Genomic DNA, 21869 nt, shown 5'->3' on the forward strand with positions numbered 1-21869 from the left:
TAAAGAAAAACTAACGGAAGCCCGTGTGTGACATTTACTAAAAATATGCATAACAGCTCAGAGCTGTGAGGCTCCCCCACTGCCTGTGGCTCCCAGTGTGGGGCAGCCCAGCTGCCCGTGACTCAGGGCTCTGGGGCACTGCCCCCTACCCCACCCCCTAGCAGCTGGGAGCTTGGGGCACCTGCAGTTCCCAGCCACCATGGGCTGTGGGGGGACACTGCAGCTCCCAGGAACCATGGGGTCAAGTTATGCATTCCATGACCTCTGACAAAATTGTAGCCCTAATTGTGAGCTGGTTCTAGTCTCACTTGGAGGCAACACATGCCCTGGTAGGGCTCAGCCTCGGAGGCTCAGGAAAAGGGCTGGTATTCGTAACAGCATAGGACTGAAAGGGACCTCGATAGGTCGTCTAGTCCAGTCCCTGGCACTCCTGGCAGGACTAGGTATTAGCTAGACCATCCCTGACAGGGGTTTGTCCAACCTGCTCTTAAAAATCCCCAATGACGGAGATTCCACAACCTCCCTGGGCAATTTATTCCAGTGCTTAACCACCCTGACAGGACATTTTTCCTAATGTCCAACCTAAACCGCCCTTGCTGCAATTTAAGCCTATTGCTGCTTGTCCTGTCGTCAGAGGTTAAGAACAATTCTTTTCCCTCCTCCTTGTAACAACCTTTTATGTACTTGAAAACCGTTATCATGGCCCCTCTTAGTCTTTTCTTCTCCAGACTAAACAAACCCAATTTTTTTCAATCTTTCCACATAGGTCATGTTTTCCTGACCTTTTAATCATTTTTGTTGCTCTTCTCTGGACTTTCTCCAGTTTCTGCACATCTTTCTTGAAACGTGGCACCCAGAACTGAACACAATACTCCAGTTGAGGCCTAATCAGCGTGGAGTAGAGTGGAAGAATTACTTCTCATGTCTTGCTTACAACACTCCTACTACTACATCCCAGAATGACGTTGATTTTTTTTAACAGTATTACACTGTTGACTCATATTTAGCTTATGGTCAGAGATTCCTTTCCGCAGTACTCCTTCCTTGGCAGTCATTTTCCAGTTTGTGTATGTACAACTGATTGTTCCTTCCTAAATGGAGTACTTTGCACTTGTCTTTATTGAATTTCATCCTGTTTACTTCAGACCATTTCTCCAGTTTGTCCAAATTATTTTGAATTTTAATCCTGTCCTCCAAAGCACTTGCGACCCCTCTCAGCTTAGTATTGTCCACAAACTTTATGTGTGTACTCTCTATATCATTATTTAAATCATTGCTGAAGATATTGAACAGAACCAGACCCAGAACTGATTCCTGCAGGACCCCACTTGTTATGCTCTTCCAGCATGACTGTGAACCACTGATAACTACTCTCTCGGAACAGCTTTCCAATCAGTTTTGCACTCACCTTTTTGTAGCTCCATCTAGATTGCATTTCCTTGGTTTATGAGACGGTCATGTGAGACAGTATCAAAGGCTTTACTAAAGTCAAGATATACCATGTCTAGCGCTTCCCTCCCCCCCCCCCCCCCATCCACATGTGGGGGGAACAAGCCCATGTGTTTGAGGGAGAGGGGAGACAGGTCTGTCAGCAGGGCTGCCACGCCCTATTCAGACTTTCCTGTACCATGCTTACCCCTCCAAGAGACTGACTTGAAACTGCTGCCAGATTAAACTGCACCTGCTAGACTGGGCCATAAATCATCCCAGCTCATGCTTCTGATTCAGCCTGACTCTGGTGCAGAAGCGTGCAGCCCCTGGGCTGAGCCCTCTCATGCAGGAATCCAGCACATAGTCCCAGACTGCAACATGCAGTTTCAGTACCACTTTATTATCTTTCTGTTCACACAACACAGGGGCGGAAAAACCCGAAGTGAATGAAACAGTAACACTGATGCCCTAGGAGGGGGTCTGTTGCTAACTCAGGGATGCCTGCCCCCAAGTCAGATGTGTCCAGGGAAACAGCTTCTCACTGTCTTTTGTGAGTGGCCTGTTCAGTTCTTAGTGCACATGCGAAATGTAAAACTGTTATATGGCCCCCTGACCTCCAGTGGGATCTTCACAGACAGGTGTATGGAGAGATTGGGTGCCGCAAGCAGGGGCACAGACTTGAATGTTCATGCAGGTGTGAATGAAGGCAGAGACACAGACCCGTATGCCCACAGGTGCAACTGCACGGGTATACCGATGGGTAGAACCATGCACAAGCAGGAAGACAGGCACACACCTGCATTCATGCACAAACCATAATAAGCAGAGCGTAGAGAGACATGTGGCTATGGCTGAGCTGCAGTGTGGATGTTTTTATAAATAACAGATCTTGCCAGACAAATGGCCAAGATTCTATTCCCAGCTGTGTCATGAGCTCTGTGTGACCTTGAGCAAGTCACTGCTGCACTGAGCCTCTGTTTCCCTTCCTGCCCTTTGTCGTGTCTATGCAGACTAAGCTCTTTGGGCCCAGACTGTCTCACTACAGTATGTACAGCATTTGGCACAACAGGGCCCCAAGCTCACCTGAGGTCTCTGAGTGCTAAGCTAACAAAAAATAACAAAATGGCTTGCTTTTTTTGACAGACGTACATTGGTGGATGAAGGGAAGGCAGCATCTGGTGGGAGCATGCAAAAGGTGAGTTTTAGGACTTGTCTTAATTAGTGATGAAGAAGAGGGAGGAAACAACATCTTAATAAAAGGTGCAGATGATCCTAACCTGGACAGAACTGCAAGCCCCAGACAGGCTGGAGAAATGACCGAGAGGGACTTGCAGCGCTTAGACTCAGGCAGGGACTAACAAAATGAGAGTTTGCCTGGATACGTGCAAGTAATTAATCTGGCAGAACATCACAGAGTGGTTCAGTGGCTGGGAGAGGCCGAGTGATACAGGAGTTTTCATTCTGAGCTCGCGGCATTATTAGCCAGCATGGTTTGGGGTTGTACCCAGAAGTATCATTCCAGAGTAAAGCGGGAATAGTGCTCCTCTATACATGTGTATATGGCTCTGGTACAATTGCTCCTGAAATGCCACACTCAGTTCCAGGAACCACAACCCCCACAAAGAGTACCTGCAAATTGAAGAGATTTCAAAGAGCATCAGTGATCAGGGCAGAGGGGACAAGTTTGGGGGAGCAATTGAGACAGCTAAATCTGTCTCATTTAGCTGAAGAATGGCTGGGGGAGGGAGGACCCTGCTTAAGGGCTGCAAATATACCTCACTGTAATCAAGCCATACATGTCAGGGCATGTGCTTACTACACAGCTATAATTTGCAGACAGGTCACACATCCCCTCAAACACAAAAAGACATCACACATACAGATGCATTTTTGCACCTATCCAGCACTTGCACTCATCTGTGCCACTCACATCAATGTATCCACCCCATCTGCACTGCTATCTACATGCACGATCCCTCCCCAGTGCCAGCTCCCCACAGTAGGGTGACCAGATGTCCCGATTTTATAGGGACAGTCCCGATTTTTGAGGCTTTTTCTTATATAGGCACCTATTACCCCCCAGCCCGTCCCGATTTTTCACACTTGCTATCTGGTCACCCTACTCCACAGTCACGCACAGGGATATGCACATGCACACAGCGCTGCACTCACACCCAGCAGGCAACAAGGTGCTTGGGCCCATGTCCCCCTCTTTGTTAGATATCAACGCTCGCAGCAGGCTGCTCACCCTTCTAGCGGTGGGGACATGGCTCCATGCTCAGCTGCTGGAGGGAAGCTTGGGACAGGTCACCCAGCAGCCTTGGTGTCTCAGGGACACATGCACAAACTCACAGTGGCACAACTTGTTTGGAAACAATCCGTGCTAGGACTTGGATCCCCAAGGAGCAGCTCTACCCCAGAGCTGTAGGAGACTCCTCCACCATCAGCAGTCATAGCCCTGCCAGCCAGTAGAGTGCAAGACTCTTACACGAGAAACAGATTATTTTAGCGGCAAACACTTCAGGATCTCCCCAGAGCAGCAAGGGCTTCTCAACAGGGCCAGGCCCAGGACATGCACACTTCCTCTTCGTCTTTCAGAGCAGGGATCCCGGTGTGTCAGAGGGATGGACAGCAAATGCCACAGAAGACTTTGCTGAGGTAAAAAATAAAATAGGACCAGTGTCCTCCTTGTAAAGTTCCAGTTAAATCAAATCAACTCAGGAACTGCCTTGTCTTTGCCAGAGTTCAGGCCGATTGGCCTGAGTAAAGTGCAAATGCCAGTCCGCTTTCAATGATAACTGCAGTTGGGTCAAGGCAACACTCAAATTTCAGCTCTTCCCCAGGTTAAGATTAGCTTGACCCTGCTGAAAGGGTGGCGGGCATGGGCTTGCCCTGCCCCAGGGTTAGTGCACATTTGCCATACTGAAGGGCATGTTGGCTCTGCCCAAGCCTTAGATCAGGTTGGCCATGCTGGAGGTGGTGGCGAGCCGGCGGTTCACAGCGAGCCGGCTGGAGATGGTGAAGATGCTAATGTCACCTGTGCCCAGTCTCCTGGGAGCAACTGGGCAGCAGGAGGTGCTGAGCACGTAAAGCAGCAGGCAGAGTAGAATGGCAGCCCCAGCAGTCATGAGGATGACTCCACTGGTGAACATGCTGGCCAGAGGCCGTGAGGGGCTGAGCTGCATGGTCGTGGTGGAGAGGACAGTGAGGACCACGCCACAGACCAGCAGAACCAGAGCGCTAAGCAGCAGCACCACACAGTCCGAAAAGCCACCACTCTTCAGCAGCTCAATTTGGTTCCGGCTCCGGATGCAATTCATGTCCTGGATAGCAGAACTCAGCAGCTGCTTCAGCAGCACTAGCAAGGCCAGGAGGCAGAGCGTGGTGCCCACAGCCAGCCGCCACTCCCCGGACCGGCTGCTGGTGCTATAGAGGAGGACAATGCCCCCTGTCCCGCAGGCCAGAATTAGCACCACGGCCACCCCATAGCACAAGATGGATTTCTTAGGGTCCTTGAACCACCACAGCTCGACATGCTCCTCAAGGATGTTCCTCTGAATACGGCCAGCATCCGCAGGGGGCCGGGGCACACTGAGCTGCTCCAGCTCAGGCATGGTGGGTGCCTGAGGGGCCTCTAGGCTGGGCGGGATGTGCTGCGATGATCACACAGATGGCGCCAGGTCCCTGGCCGGGGAGGTCAAAGCCACAGCAGCTGTGAAGGCTGTGGCATTTCCTTGTGAGGCAGGCAGCTTGTGTTCTTGCCCTCTGATGCCCTGTGGCCACTGAATGTCAGAGCTCCAATACAGCAGGGGTGCCCATCACTGCATCCCCTAGTGAGTTACGGGCTGCACGCCAGGGGAAGTGCCAGGAAAGACTATGGCTGAAGGGCAGGACAATTGATCTGCGGTGTCCAGTGTAGTGAGCTGATGCACCTCCAGAGTGTCATGGGGAGTGGCTGGTACTGAGTCCTCCAGCCCCCTCCTTGTCCCAGTTATTTCATCTGAAAAAGGCCAGAAAAGAACAAAGTGTAATTGACCAAAGCCCCTGCTCCCAAATACCCCCCACCCCACCCCCGTCCCCAGTTCCCACGGCTGGGGGTCAGAGACCTTCCTCACTGAAACCCACGCCCTGTGGCACAGGCCAGGGGATCTCCCCCCGTGCTGAGGCTCCACTCACTGATGCATCTGGGCATCCCTGTTCAGTGAAGCTTGTCTCAGGTGATACTGCCGCTTTGGGTCTTCTGTCTCTCCAGACTCAGTGGCTGCAGCGCTGCTGAGCCCAGAGACTGCTCAAGTGTCCCTGTGCGTTCCTCGGCAGGACTGCAACTGCAGCTGGGCACTGGCAGCACGGACAGAGGCAGGTCCCATGCTGTGATAAAGCCCCATTCACTGCCCCAGCCTCACATGCTCTCTCATCAGCAGCTGCCTCTTGTCACCAACTGGCTCTCCAGCCCAGACTGTCAGCAAAGGGTTGGGTCCTGGGCTTAACTCTTACAGTCTAGTCCCAACCAATGGAGGAAAAATGAAACAATGAATAGTAACTGCTGAATTGGCTGTGCCTTTCCGTCACCCCAATCCTTGGGCTGAGCCACCAACACGCTTCCCTTGGATCATTGTCTCAGGCCATTAGCCCAGCCTGGATTACTGCCCAGGATGACAGTAAAGGCGCTCACGTTTCCCCAGACACTGCACCACATACAATTCATGGTTATTTCTCATGTTTCCACTCCCCGCATCCCTGCAGTTTCCCTGGAGAGAGCTCCCTCTGCCTGACAGACAGGTTTGCAATGTGTGCGCGACGGGAAGACTCAGCAATTCTGCATGCATTTTCTAGAGTCTTGGTGCGCCGCCGCCTACTTGAACACATACTTAAAGCATGTGGGGTGCAGAGGGGAAGCTACGTAATCTTATGGACTTGACTATGCAAATAAGCCCTTAGCTCCTCCCTGCCTTGCCCTTCCCTGACACCTCACTGTCTCTGGCTAGGGACATCTGTTGAGCAGAGCCTGCACTGTAAGCAGAAACCACCTTCGTTACTCCAGCAGCAGATTCCCAGCCTGTTAGAGGCCTCAGTGGGTGTAAAAACCAGCATGGGGGTGCGCCTACGCTACCCACCATACGAGGTGTGCTGGGAAACGGAGGGGCATGCCAGAGCTGTGGAGAAGAGGGTGCCAGGTATGTGTTACGCTATGGCCACTGTTCCCTCTCAGTTGTGCGCATACACACAGATCCTAAACCCTGCGCACATGGTGAAACACCGCGCGCACAAAAATTTGCACAGAAGCACAACAGTTTGCACAGAAGACATTTTTTGCACACACGGCCTGTCAAAAATTAGAGGGAACATTGGCTATGACTATGCTCAGTTGTGGTTAACAACTTGGGATCCATGTTCAAGTTCCACTTACACAGGTTAGCGCAGTCCCAGGGGACCATCCAGCACTTTAGGGAGTCGTAACTGGGCTCCCAGCTAGCCCCCTCTTTCCTACTTAATTGACACAGAGACTCTGGCTCATGGTATCTAAACACCTCAGAGACAGTAATGGAGACACCCTCGCAACCCCTGTAAGGCTGGGCATTATTAGCTCCATTTTACAGGTAGGGAACTGAAACCTGAGAACCTTGTGACATTTCCCAGTCAAACACAGGGAATTTATATCAGAGACAGGACCCGAACCTACAATGCCAAGGATCTAGCTGGGAAACTTACCCATAAACCCAGCCTTCGTTCCCAATTACAAATTCTCCTTCCACCCAGCCTTTTCACCAACTGTGAAAGGTCCTTGTACTGCCCCCCCCGCCCCTGGGTCCTTGCACTGGGCGTTGACCAGTTAGCTGTGTCTGGCTGGGACTGAAGGGGACGGCCACATAGAAACTAGTCAAGCATCAGCTATAAAGCAGCAAGGAATCATCTCACACAGCACTCTGCCTGTTATACAAATAGCACTACGACCATATTACTTGGTGCTGTGTGTGCTCCACTGACTCCTATTTTCAGTCCCAAACACAATTCAAGGCTCCAGTCCCAGTTTTGGGGACCCTTATAGAACAGAGGGCTGAGCACACGGTTGGGTCTGCAGGCTGAGCTCACTGCACACACTAGAGGCTCCTGGCAGCTCTCCATTCTCCCCCACAAGCTCCCAGTCGGCCACCCTGCCATCCCCTTCCATGTCAGGGCCTCTCTACAATCCTCCTCCCTACCCCCATCTGCATGCCAGGGGCTCTGTGTAGCCCCCACCCTCCCCTACCAGTGTGCCCCATTCTCCCTCCTTAGCTTGGGCTCTGTGTACACTCTATTCACCCCTTCCCATCCCAGACTCGTGCCAGGAGATGGGTGAGGGGGCTGCACCATTCTGGATGCAAGAAGTGATTTCCTTGACATCTTAAACAGTGGCCACGTGAGGCATCTCTTCAGCTAGGCCAGGTGGGCAGGGAGTGGGGGGTGCTGGAGCCAGACACTGCCTGACAGTGTCAGGGCAAACGCTTCCACGTTCCGGCCCTGGCTGTGATGGAGCATGAGATCACTGTTAAAGCCATAAGCACAACAGCCATTGTTCAAGGCTCTATACCAGCTGGTCACATGGCAGGGTGGTTTCTGAGCGCTGTTCTGCTCACAGGCATGTAGCTAGTTGCGTTGCATGACCTTTGCTCTGTGATAATCCTCTGCTGCAGCTGTGGAGTTTGGACTCTCCTGTGAGTGACTGGATCCGGAACACAGAAATTCCTAGTCTGAGAATTTTTGCTTGGTCTGGAGGCATGTAGTATTCTTGATCAGACTCACAGTCTGGCTATATTCAAAACAATTACAATCCTCCAGTTAGTGGCCAGAGAAGCAGCTGTGCCTGCCTGGGACCAGCTCTGCTATTCGCAAACACAGCAACAGAAAAGACATTGCGTGCTGCCTGCCCCTATACGCTGTGTGCTGTGTGTTGCTGGGATGCATGCACCCTGCAAGGTAAATGCACTCAGCCCTGCAAGGGCCTGTTTGACTCCAGGGGACATTTCTGAGCTGGTTAGTTTAGATGGGGGCTGAGCTGTGCAGGGTTAGGGGTGAGCTCTGGGCTTCTGTCTGAGAGCCCCCTTGCAGTTTCAATATTATTCTAACATCCAGTCTCATAGAACCCAACTACACCAGCACCATAACTGCATGTCCGCATCGAAATCACAGCACCCTTTTCCCCTCACATTGTGCTCTAGGCACAGCACTATGCTGTCTCACCATTACGCCTTTCACACAGCTTCCTTGAGGCCTTTGGACTGCAGGAGTTGCAGGAGTTGAACTGTTTACATTTTATTTTTCTCCTTTGTTGTCTCACTCATCACATCAGAAGAGTCTGCTTGAGCCCGGGGGGCGGGGAGGGATATGAGAAGCTCCACACCTCCATAAAGGAGGACAGCTTCTTTCCACAATAGACTGGAAACGCTGAAAAGCTCTTTCTCTTTGCAGCAATTCCCCGCTTCCTCCAAACTTAGCATGGAATAAATAGGGACACAGACACTCTTCAGAAAGTCATAGATTTTAAGGCCAGAAGGAACCATTAGACCATCTATTCTGTCCTCCTCTCACAGACCATTAAATGTCACCCCCCCTCCCTTGTATTGAGCCCAGTAACTTGTGTTTGAGTGAAGACTTTTGACTTCAGTGTTTCCGGCTGTTATACATGGGACAGGAAGAACCAGGGGCCCAGACCCCATAGAGTGAAAGAGATTTCAGCTCAGCTGCCACAGATGGCTCAGTTGTTAAAATACTTCCACACGCTCTCCTGTTGTATGGTGTCAGGTCAGCCCAGGAGACATTCAGAGGCGCTTTCCGCCCCTCCCCAACCCCATGTACCGGAGGAGAGAGACTACTAGGTTATGGGATTGTTTCCAGTGCTGTTGTTGGCTTTTGGACTCTTTTGTACAGTTTTATGTGCCTGATAAGGAATATAGGAGTATGTAGGGTGTAGGGATGCATAGTTATTCTAGCTCAGAATCCCAGAGGAATTTGTTGCATAAAATTCTTATTTTGCAACATCCTAACATTTTCTAAGCTGCAGGAAGTTGCACCAGTTATTTTTAAGCTTCCAGTCATCATGGTGTCAGTCCTTAAATATGGCCCCTCCTCCCTCCCCGCCCCATATAAAATTTTTCCTTCTTGGTCAGGGCTGGGCACAGCACATATGGGGATGGCAGTCATGACCCCTGGTCACACATACACACACTTTGTGGATTGATCATGCCCGGGGTGGGGCTTAGAGTGGAGGGCTCATGGTGATAGGGCTCAGTATGTGGCAGCCTTCTATAGCCAAGTAGATTAGGTTTGTTTCACTTAATCAAAAAGGTTCATGATTGCTCTGCTGAGCGCTTGAACAGACCCCACCATCATGATGCCAGAGCACCTATTCCAGTGCAGATCTTGCTGAATGAGGCCCATGAAGCAACAAGAATCGCCTGAAGCTGAAGTGTCAGGCAGAAAAGGGTGAGGCAGGACAGAGGCTACTCCGGACAATCGGCGGTCCTAGGCAGACTTCAGTACGCAGAGCCCCGCGCCGCAGCAATCCCATAGACATCATTTAAGAGAGATGAATTGACCATAAACCGTCTACATGAAACGGGCCTAGATCAAAGCACACTAAGGACCTGTTAGTGTGGGCAAGCAGGGGTACACCCTGCATAAATTCCTTACCACAGGCAGGGGCAGAAGAGCCTTCCCAAAAGTGCGGGACTCAGGGGCCCTGCTGTGGTCCTAGCCCTGCCCCTCCTTTTCCCCCTGAGGCCCCGTCCCGGGCCTGGCCGGGGAGCCCCAGACCCCCCACCTGCCGAGGGATGGGGGGGAGGGCGAAAGCAGCCCCCCCAGCCCATGTCCCTGACTCCTGGGCCCCTTGCCCAGGGCAGGTGGAGGGTCCGCAGCTCCCCACAGCTGCAGGGGCTCCCCGGCCAGGCTCCAGCTGCTGGCCTGGCCAGGAGGCAGAGCCTCAGAGGGAAGAGGAGGGGGAGGGCTGAGGCCCATGATGAAAAGTAGATGGGCCAGGCCCATCCACTTGCAAAAAGTGGGAGGGCCATTGGCCCTTGCCCTCCCCCCCTCTGTTCTGGTGTCCCTGACCATAGGTGCTGGTTTGTAACATATTTGGCACAGCCCTGTAGAGAGTCTGGGGAGGCGTGAAGCCCCTCAGGTAAAAGAAAAATTTGAATTTGATTGGCCATAGAAAAGGAGGACTTGTGGCACCTTAGAGACCAACAAATTTATTTGAGCATAAGCTTTCATGAGCTACAGCTCACTTCATCGGAGGCTTATGCTCAAATAAATTTGTTAGTCTCTAAGGTGCCATAAGTCCTCCTTTTCTTTTTGCGAATACAGACTAACACGGCTGCTACTCTGAAAATTGGCCATAGACTGGCTCGAACTGTTATACTAAACATGGCTACAGCCCTGACCTGATTGGGTTAGTGACCCCTCCCCGGACCTGGAAAGGCTATATGGGATCTAAGCAGCTTCTTTAAAACAGCACCCACAGGTCAAATGAGACGCCCCATGGGACAGGAGTGATCTCATCCAGCACTCCCTCCCACATCGGTCAGTCCCCCTTTTGGCATGACAGTGCAGCAAATATATCAGCATGCTCCTCCATAATCAGATGTCCCTGGAAGGATGACACCCCTCCCAGTGGGGTCCCCCACCCCGAGGAGACAGCAGCATGCCCAGCCCCGACATTGGGGTCTATCCCCAGGTGCACCATTTGACCTGTGCTGTGGGGCTCTATCTTCCCTCCCCAATCCCAAGTGAGCCCCTCTGGGTGTCAAGGCCAGGGGTTGGTCCCTAACATGAAGCTGCGAGGGAAGGGGGTGGGAAAGCCATGCATCACATGGCTGTTTTTCTAAAAAATCTGCTCTAGGAATTATTTTGGGGACGTTCACTGACCTGTGCTATACAGGATGTCAGACTGATCACAATAGTCCCTGTCGGCCTGGATGCCATGAATCTAAGATTGGAAGAATGAAGTGTGTGTGTGTGTGTGGGAAATCATACAGTGGGACTGGAGTCTGCACAGGGGTGGGACTGGGGGCAAGGACCTGGGAAGAAACCAGGACCCAAGAGAGAGATGGGGTGGGGGTTCAGGCCTCAGGCCCCCAGGTAGTAGCTGGGCTAGGACACAGGCAGAGATGGGAGGGGGGCAGGCAGACTAGGGCAGGGGTGTTAGGACATGGGGGAATGGGAGGCAGGCACAGATGGGGTGTGGGAAGAACACAGGGGAGCTGAGAAGGGAAGGTGGGTTAGGTCAGGGGATGGGGGGCGGCAAGGGGGTGCCACTTACGTGGTTGCCACTCACCTGGGGGGGAGGGGCCCTGCTGGGTCCCTCATCGTTCAGTTTTTCCAGAGGGAGGCTACTGTGGGCTGGGCCAGGCTGTGGGTTCCCCACCCTGGGGCTGCCTGTGCTAAGCTGGGCTGTCCAGCCACATGGTCCCTGTCGAGGCCGCTGCGCACACCCTGCTGATGTGCATTAACCGTTCATTAATGTATTTTGATCTAGTCCTGGTTCAAAGCGGCCTACGGCAAAGTGCATTAAGGAACGGTTAATATCTGCAGGGTAAACATGGCAAGTTAGACTGCACGGCAGCAGGTGAGTACAGACTAGAACACACCCAGCTTGCTATGAATCTGCCGCACCAGGGCCCTGTACTGCAGGAGGCAGCTGCCTAGCTTGCCTATGCCTAGAACAGTCTATGCGTGTGAGAGGGGCAGACCACAGCATCAGTTTGGCTAGCTTTCATGAAGCAGCCCATAGCCCCACACACCTGCAAGTGGGGATGATTATGAGCTGTGTGAGAGACAGAGCTTGACACAAACAGCTCGCATGCAGCTACAGATTTTACTCACCCACAGCTGACAAGTAATCACCAACTTGAGGCACAATTCAGCCGCCTCTCCGCCTTTGCCTGAGTTCCCAGCTGGCAGCTGAGGTTGTGCCACACTCTCCTTCCATTGGAATCAGGCTGACATGGCAGGTCCTGGGATATGGCCGAAGGGTAAAGTCTTCCAACAGCAACGGCCTGCCAGGCAACAGGTGTAACTTCCAGCTCTCCTTCCTTGGCCTGTTCAGCCAGCTACCAGCTTCTGATAGGCTGCAGCAAGCACAACCCTTTCACTTGGACTGTGACAGGTACATTCCCCAGCAGGGAGGGGTCTGATACAACCTGTTGTCCTGGAAGAGATTCCAGGGCTGTAACTGTGGTGTGTGGGTGTCGCCCTCCCCACTCAGAGCAGGATGTCTCATTTCACATTTCCTCCCTGGCTCAAGTGACAGAAGCGGTGGGGAGTGGTGAAGAGGTGGAACAAGGCTTCTGGCTGAGCTGGCAGAGCCAAGCACGATTACCAGAGATGCTGGCTGAGCAGAAGACATTTGACCCCTTCAGGACTGGCCCTTTACAGAGTGCTCTGGGGTCAATCTGGGAGTGCTGTGATAGGCAGGAAGCAAAGCCAGGCCCAGAGACACTGAGCCATTCCCAGCATGTCCTTTTCTCCCTTGCTGCAGATGGCTTCTTCTTTGGGCAGCCTGCCTGCTCAGCCCCCTCTTGGGACAGAACAGCAGGTGGTTGGGGCCGCCTGGCGTGCAGCCCAGCAGATCCCATGTTGAACAACAGGCAGGTAGGGAACAGGAGACATCTCTGCCTGTTCAGTTGGGAAAGGGGGCTGCTCTGGTGTTTGCAGAGGTCAGGAAACCAGAAGAGTTTGTTCAAGAGAGGGCACAGGAAGAGATGGGGCTGCTACCAGGCAGGAGGGAGAAAATTGAGCTAAGTGTATTCAGGGCACATCCCTCCCTTAGAATCCTTAGGTGACTGGCCTCAGGGCTAAAGGGGGATGATTCGCTGCTGTGCTTGGGGGAAGCTGACAGCTCTTTGGGGGATAGAGGCTAGATGAGGAGAAGAAAATATTTAGTTGATCATGACTTCCAAATCACATCTCCTGTGCAAATGGGTGATGGGCTGGAGGTGCACTAACAAAGTAAAACACTGGTTTCTGGGCAGTGTGTAGGAGCCTTAGGTCAAGATATTCTATAATGACTCTAGAGAACAGAGTCTGGATAATTTGTCTATGTAAAACATGAATTCTGGCTGATTTTTTAAACCTGATGGGTTATTTAATGCCACAGGGCATACGAAATCATCCATTTGCTACCAGGGCAGGAACAATGGAGGTGCGTTAACCCGAGGGTCCCTTATTCAAATACAAACACCTTTGGACAATGAGTTAGCCACTGCCTAGCGAAAACTATCCTTCCAGGTGAGCTGGTAACCAAAGAGATCACCTACCTGTGGGAGGAGGTGAGAGGGGGCTTTGTGGCAGACCAGGAGGGTCACCTGGTAAAAGGTACTGCAACTTTATAAAGGACTCATTCGCTATCCCTTTTAGCGAAAGAAAAGAGACCAGAAGCAGCCACAGTCAAGACAGAGCAGGCGAAGGAGAGATGGTCATCCAGGGACCCTGATATGATACTGCTTAAATCCAAATATTTGGCTCCCAAAGAGCTCTTGGAGTTGTGAGGAAACTAAGTCCTGGTCTGCGTTAGGTCGATTTAATAATGTATATGTCTACACTACTGAGTCCCATCTGCCTACCTAAGTGGCCTGTAAAGTCAACTTCTGTAATGCACCTCTGCAAGAGGCGTAGTGCTTGATTTAACATCCACCGGTTGACATGAGGATAGTGTAAACACTGCACTGTGCAATTTGAATGAATTGGCCTCCAGGAGGGGTCCCACAGTGCTCCGCTGTGACTGCTCTAGAGAGCACTTTCAACTCCACTGCACATCAGCCAGGTACACAGAAAATAGACACCCCCCTGTTAAAGCCCCGAGAACTTTTGAATTTTCATCTCCAGTTTGCTCAGCATGGAAAGCTCGTCAGCACAGCTGAGACTAATGGCCGCAAATGTGCTCCAGCATGGAGCACACAGGAGGTGCTGGATCTTATTGCTGTGTGGGGAGAAGAGTCTGTGCAGGTAGAGCTCTGATTCAGCAGAAAAAATGCTGACATCTATGCCAAAATAGCATGGGGGTGAAGGGCTACTGCAGCAGTGCTGTGTGAGTATAAAGGAGCTTCGGCAAGTGTACCAGAAGACAAAGGAAGTGAACAGTCGTTCTGGTTCTGACGCACAGACATGCCTCTTCTATGAGATGCTGCATGCGATTCTTGGCGGCAGCCCCACCACTATCCCAAAATACTCAGTGTATACTTCTCAGGAGCCCCGGGCGACCTCGAGGAACAACGAGGAGGACATTGTTGATGAGGAGGAGGAGAATGCGAGGCGGGCAAACAGAGGATCCATTCTCCCCGACAGCCAAGAATTGTTTTTAACCCTGGAGCCCATACCCTCACAGGACCAATTGTTGGCAGAGCATGATATTGGGGAAGGCACCTCTGGGGAGTCCACATTTCCAATCAAACTGTCGGGGTTACATGCTATTATTTTTAATGTTGAATCTGAACAAAAAAGTAGGTGTAGTGGGTATCGGTGGCCACTCCAGCTACGCAGAGGGTGCTCTCCGAAAAAGACTGTTTATGTGCACGGGGATGGCCCTGGAATCCTCCATGGAGATCTCTAGGAAGCTTTCAGGGAGGTACTCTGCAATGCTTTGCAGAAGGTTTCTGGGAAGGGCTGCCTTATTTTGTCCATGACGGTAGGATACTTTCCCACACCACTCCAGTATTAACTCTTCTGGCATCATTGCAGCACAAGGACCAGGTCTCTTGCAGCATCTGCTCCCTTTCTGCCTCTGTTACCCTCAGGAGAGTGATGTGATATATATGGTCAGCTAGGGGAAACGGGGGAAGTTTTAAATGCTAGCCTTTAAACCGCAAGCAACTCAACAACTAATCCACCCTTTTGGTGAATTCTGGGTCACACAACCACACTTTCCTGAGTGTGCCCTGGCTATGGTTGGAAGGGATCACCGTGTATTGCAACCAGGCATTTAAAAAGGGGTGGGGATGGCTTCCTGTTTGTCTCCCTTCCCCCCAACCCAGTGCCACTTTTGTAAAAATCCAACTATTTGGAGGGCTTAACGCTGGTGCCTGTCCTCACGCACCATCCAGGTTGCTAGGGGAAAGGGGGCTTTTCTGAAGTTGCAACCTGTGATCCCAAGGAAGTCTTCACAAAAGCTGCAGCACAAGACCTCTCACCTGTGCCTCATGGCCTTACTCACCATGGCTGGAGCATGGTCTCTTGCAGTAGCCAACAGTTGTGATTACGTTGTGGCTTGCAGGGACATGCATTGCTGGGTGTTTCTTTTATAAAAGGAATTAACCTTGCACCAGAAACAATGTATGCACTGTCAGTACTACCCTTGTGCTTTGTATTCTTTGCAGCGGAAACCTTGTCTGTCGGCACATCCTCCATACTGGGACAGAGTCTTTCCTAGATTAGAAAGCGGAAAAAGAAGACTCGGGAGGACATGTTCAATGAATTAATGCACACCTCTGAAAGTGACAAGACGGAGCTCAGCGAATGGAGGATTGCACTGTGCAACAACCTGCACAAGGACAGGGAGGACAGGAGAGCATGCAGGGAAAAAGAGTGTGCTGCACAGTAAGAGATGCTGCAGATTATGAAGGAGCAATCAGACATTTTGAGGCATCTGGTTGAAGTTCAAGAAAGGCAGCAGGATACCAGAGTTCCTCTGCAACCTATGCTGAACCTGCTGCCATCCTCGCCAAATCCCACATCCTCCCCTCCCAAACGTCCTAGGATGTGGAGGGATGAGGGTGTGGGGGAAGTCCAGAATCCTTTGCATTCAACTCCAGGGATGAGTACAAGGACCAGAAGGCACACCTTTGATTGCAATTGTAAGCAAGCTGTTCTCGTCCCCTGCCCCTCCGCCACTGTTATCAGCCCTTTTGCTCCAGGTTATCTTACTCTTCTTTGTTGTTTCTATGTGTTTGTGAGCATAATAAAACGTAACGAGAAAAGGCTCTTTATCCATTCAGCACACTGTGGTTAGTGAGGGTGACGTTTACAGGGGAGAAAATGCAATGAAGGGACAGCTCGGTAAGGAACAACACAGGTAAGTGTCACATTACTGTGGGTCATTGCTGAAACTGGTTTTCAAAGCCTCACACACATGCAGAGCCTCTCAGTGTGCTCTTCTTATTGCCCTGGTGTCTGGCTGCTCAAAATTGGCTGCCAAGTGATCTGCCTCAACCTCCTCACCCCACCGGAAACTTTTCTCCTTTTGTTTCACAGAGATTATAGAGCAAAGAGCAAGCAGCAATAACAATGGGAATATTGCTTTCACTGAGGTCTAACCTAGTAAGCAAACAATGCAAGCAGCCTTTTAAATGCCCAAAGGCACATTCCACCACCATTCTGCACTTGCTTAGCCTATGGTTGATCCACGCCTTACTGCTGTCCAGGCTGCCCGTATACGGCTTCATGAGCCATGGAAACAAGGGGTATCCCAGGATCACAACTGGCATTTCAACATCACCAATGGTTTTTTTTTTTTGCAGTCTGGAAAGAAAGTCCTTGTTTGCAGCTTTCTGAATAGACTGGAGTTCCTAAAGATGCATGCGTCATGCACTTTTCCCAACCATCCCACATTGATGTCAGTGAAATGGCCCGTGATTCACCAGTGCTTGCAACACCATTGAGAATTACCCCTTTCGGTTTATGTACTCTTTGGCAAAGTGGTCTGGTGCCAAGATAGAGATATGCATTCTGTCTATAACCCCACCGCAGTTAGGGAACTGCATTGTGGCAAAACCATCCACTATGTCCTACACGTTGCCCAGAGTCACTACCCTTCTTAGCAGAAGTCTATTGATTGCCCTGCAAACTTGGATCACAACAGATCCCCCCAGTAGATTTACCCGCTCTGAATTGATTCCCCACTGACCGGTAGCATTCTGGCATTGCAAGCTTCCACAGGGCTATCGCTACTCACTTCTCAACTGTCAGAGCAGCTCTCATTTTAGTATTGCTGCACTTCAGGGCGGTGGAAAGCTCTTCACACAGTTCCATGAAAGTGGCCTTACACATTTGAAAATTCTGCAGCCACTGCTCTATCCCATAGCTGCATAATGATAGGGTCACCAGTCACTGCTTGTTTCCCGGGCCCAAAAGCGGCACTCCACCATGTTAAGGTGATGCACAACTGTTGCCAACAACTGCGAATTGCTCCTCTCTATGGCATCCAGCTTGCGTGGTATCACATTGTTCCGTGCAATGGCTTTTGCTTCAGCTGAGTAAATACTGCAGGATAAGGCGTGAGGTGTTTGTAATGCTCATAACAGTGTACAGCTGAGCAGGGTCCATGCTTACCATGCTATGGCATCTGCGTGGGTAACCCAGGCTTAGGAAAAAAGGCGTGAAGAAGGCTTGGTTTGTTTGCCATTGATTTCAGGGAAGGAGGGAGAGCGGCAAGTGCAGCATGGGAGGCTAACACCATGTTCCCATAACCACCTGCGCAAATGTTTTGGTCCCATAAGGCATTGCAAGACCAACCCACAATTCCACTCGGCTACCTGCACTGTGGGATAGCTTCGTGTGTCGATGCAAGCCCTGCTAGTGAAGATGCACAACACCAACACAATGAGCATAGGAGGGACATGCAAGATTGACTTGCTTAAATTGGCGGCTCAATGTCAACTTACATAAAGTTGACTTAACTTTTTGTTGTAGACATGCCCTGAGGCAGGTATTTGTGTGCAGTTTGTTGTTTTTCAATAGATCTGTACGCTGTCTAAGAGTAAAGTGTGGTTATGTTTTAGAAAGCCCTTTGCAGAGTTTGTGTGTGTAACTTTAGTGCCCTCAGGGCCAAGATGGAGTGTACTCTGCAGGCAGCTCTGGTCAGCAAAAGGGGCACACAGGAATGCAGCAGGGAAAGACCCTTCTACCGCAGGGGCATCTGTTCCAAACCCCTCCCAAGTGAACACACACACACACACCAGAAGAATGCAATGAATATAAGAACCTAAGAAGGGCCATACTGGATCAGACCAAAGGTCCATATAACCCAATATCCTGTCTTCCAACAATGGCCAATGCCAGGTGCCCCAGAGGGAATGAACAGAACAAGTAATCATCAATTGATCCATCCCTTGTCACCCATTCCCAGCTTCTGACAAACAGAGTCTAGGGACACCATTTCTGCCCACCCTGGCTAATAGCCATTGATGGACCTATCCTCCATAAATTTATCTAGTTCTTTTTTGAACCCTGTTATAGTCTTGGCCTTACAACATCCTCTGGCAAGGAGTTCCACAGGTTGACTGTGTGTTGTGTGAAAAAATACTTCCTTTTGTTTGTTTTAAACCTGCTGCCTATTAATTTCATTTGGTGACCCCTAGTTCTTGTGTTATGAGGAGTAAATAACATTCCCTATTTGCTTCTCCACACCAGTCATGATTTTATAGACCTCTATCATATCCCCCTTTAGTCTTTTTTGAAAGCTGAAAAGTCTCCGTCTTATTAATCTCTCCTCATATGGTAGATGTTACAGCACCAAAAGTAAAATCCCTGAAAACTGTATGGGAAACTTTTTAAAGACACCATAATACAGGCTCAACTTAAATTTATACCCGAAATTAAAAAACATAGTAAGAGAACCAAAACAGTGCCACTGTGGCTGAACAACAAAGTATAAGAGGCAGTGATAGGCAAAAAGGCATCCTTTAAAAAGTGGAAGTTAAATCTTAATGAGGAAAATAGAAAGGAACATAAACTCTGACAAATCCATTTTGAAGCACTTGTAGGAGAGGAAGGTGATCAGGAACAGTCAACATGGATTCACCAAGGGCAAGTCATGCCTGACAAACCTGATTGCCTTCTATGATGAGATAACTGGCTCTGTGGATAAGGGGAAACTGGTGGATGCGATAGAGCTTGACTTTAGCAAAGCTTTTGATACAGTCTCCCACAGTATTCTTGCCAGCAAATTAAAGTCTGGATTGGATGAATGGACTATAAGGTGGATATAAAAGTGGCTAGATCGTCGGGCTGAGCAGGTAGTGATCAACGGCTCGATGTCTGGTTGGCACCCGGTATCAAGCGAAGGGCCCCAGGGGTCGGTCCTGGGGCCAGTTTTGTTCAATGGCTTCATTAATGATCTGGATGATGGGATGGATTGCACCCTCAGCAAGTTTGCAGAGGATACTAAACTGGGGGGACAGATAGATACGTGGATGATGCTAGACAAATTGGAGGATTGGGCCAAAAAAAATCTGATGAGGTTCAACAAGGACAAGTGCAGAGTCTTGCACTTAGGATGGAAGAATCCCATGCACCGCTCCAGGCTGGGGACCAACTGGCTAAGCAGCAGTTCTGCAGAAAAGGACCTGGGGATTACAGTGGATGAGAAGCTGGATATGTGTCAACAGTGTGCCCTTGTTGCCAAGAAGGCTAATGGCATATTGGGCTGCATTAGTAGGAGCATTGCCAGCAGATCGAAGGAAATGATTATTCCCCTCTATTCGGCACTGGTGAGGCCACATCTGGAGTATTGTGTCCAGTTTTGGGTCCCCCACTACAGAAAGGATGTGGACAAATTGGAGAGAGTCCAGCGGAGGGCAACGAAAATGATTAGGGGGTTGGGGCACATGACTTATGAGGAGAGGCTGAAAGAACTGGGCTTATTTAGTCTGCAGAAGGAAGAGTGAGGGGGGATTTGAGAGCAGCCTTCAACTACCTGAAGGTGGGTTCCAAAGAGGATGGAGCTAGGCTGTTCCAGTGGTGGCAGGTGATAGAACAAGAAGCAATGGTCTCAAGTTGCAGTGGGAGAGGTCTAGGTTGGATATTAGGAAACACTATTTCACTTGGAGGGTAGGGAAGCACAGGAATGCGTTACCTAGGGAGGTGATGGAATCTCCATCCTTAGAGGTTTTTAAGGTCCAGCTTGACAAAACCCTGGCTGGGATGATTTAGTTGGTGTTGGTCCTGCTTTGAGCAGGGGGTTGGACTCGATGACCTCCTGAGGTCTCTTCCAACTCTAATCTTCTATGATTCTATGATGGTGTCTAACTTATCTGTTACCACTCAAGAAAGAGATCTTGGAGTCATTGTGGATAGTTCTCTAAAAACATCCACTCAATGTGCAGCAGCAGTCAAAAACGCAAACAGAACGTTGGGAATAATTAAAAAAGGGATAGATAATAAGACAGAAAATATAATATTGCCTCTAAATCAATGGTACGCCCACTTCTTGAATACCGCATGCAGATGTGGTCACTCCATCTCAGAAAATATATATTGGAATTGGAAATCAATATAGGAAAGAGAAATATTTATTTACAGAGGAATGAAAAAAAAAACAACAGGGCAAAAGCTAGGGGAGCAGTAAAACAGGGTAGCATTCAACATAAGGCCCCTCAACCCCAGTGGTACCACAGTCTGAAAGGGCAGACACCAAGCAATGTGTCTGTACTCAGGGTTCAGGAGTCCTGGGCAGAGTTCCAGTCCAGTGATGAGTCTTGGGTGCCCCTAGTCGTCTTTGGTGGCAGTGAACTTTCCCCAACAAACCCCTCTGGTGCCCTCTTCTGCTGCTCTCTGCAAAGGCACAGAGAGCCACAACATCCCCAGTTAACTAGCTAACAGCCTCTCTCCTTATTCCCAATGCAAAGTCACAAGCCCCAGCACTCAGAGCCCCATACAGCTCTGGGTGTCAGTGATACTGGGTCCAGCTCTAGTTTGTCCTTCTCGGGGGATTCCTCCCTGGCACAGTGCCTCTTCTGACTCCTGTCCTGGAGGGTCTCCGATCTGTCCCTCCCAGGCTTCAGGCAGGTTCTCAGCTGCTTCACTCTGTGAAGGCCTGCTTGCTGCAGCCCTCTTGTCTGGAGCTCTCTCTGTTCCTCCCCACCTCCAACAGCCCTTCCTCTTCCTGGAACAATCAGCACTCCTCCCCCCCCCCCAGGAGAAAGATTTAAAGGGGCCATGCTCTCTAAACCCCAAAGAGGTTACACGTGTTACTTGATCACACTGTCACATGCCCCTGAAGGGTTAAACTATCAAAACGGTGTAACCCCAACAGTGGAGCTCTGGGGAAGGTATGCTTAAGTCACTGGGGAGATTTTGAGGTCCAGAACTGGTTGAGGGGCCTACGTCAGCTGGACTACCATCTGTACCCAGAAGTGAGCCTGAGAGGCCAAAGTCTGAGTCTGAAAGGCCAAAGTGTCTGGATGTTGCTCAGATACTGTGGGCTTAGAAGCACACAAGATCCAGTGCTGGGATCCAAACAGTGGCCTGATGTGTGCTCAGCAGAGGACGCTCATCCAGGTCTGATGCATTGTAATCACACAGGTTGTTAGCTATCCTTTTCTCAGTAGATCCTTTCTGAGAAATCAAGGCTGGACACTATCAACTTGCAGGTGACTTACTAATTTCTCTTGTGTACAGTGTGGTAAAGAGGGTGCCAAGTTCAACAGCCTTTAAAAGGAACAGGAAAATGGTACTTCTCAAACATCGCAGTT

The 21869-nt window shown here is 50.4% G+C and overlaps 1 protein-coding gene across 1 annotated transcript; it reads right to left on the reverse strand.

The window, feature by feature from the left end:
• Nucleotides 1-1798: 1798 nt before the first annotated feature.
• Nucleotides 1799-12766, reverse strand: TMEM125 (transmembrane protein 125). Its single transcript, XM_027823980.3, has 2 exons — nucleotides 12289-12766; nucleotides 1799-5431 (listed from the first exon to the last, which is right to left on the reverse strand). Exon 2 carries the CDS (start codon nucleotides 5043-5045, stop codon nucleotides 4383-4385), a length of 663 nt encoding a protein of 220 aa, XP_027679781.1. The 5' UTR covers nucleotides 5046-5431; nucleotides 12289-12766; the 3' UTR covers nucleotides 1799-4382.
• Nucleotides 12767-21869: the final 9103 nt, after the last annotated feature.

Source organism: Chelonia mydas, chromosome 8 (genome assembly GCF_015237465.2).
Source record: "Chelonia mydas isolate rCheMyd1 chromosome 8, rCheMyd1.pri.v2, whole genome shotgun sequence".
In the NCBI taxonomy this organism is placed as follows: domain Eukaryota; kingdom Metazoa; phylum Chordata; order Testudines; family Cheloniidae; genus Chelonia; species Chelonia mydas.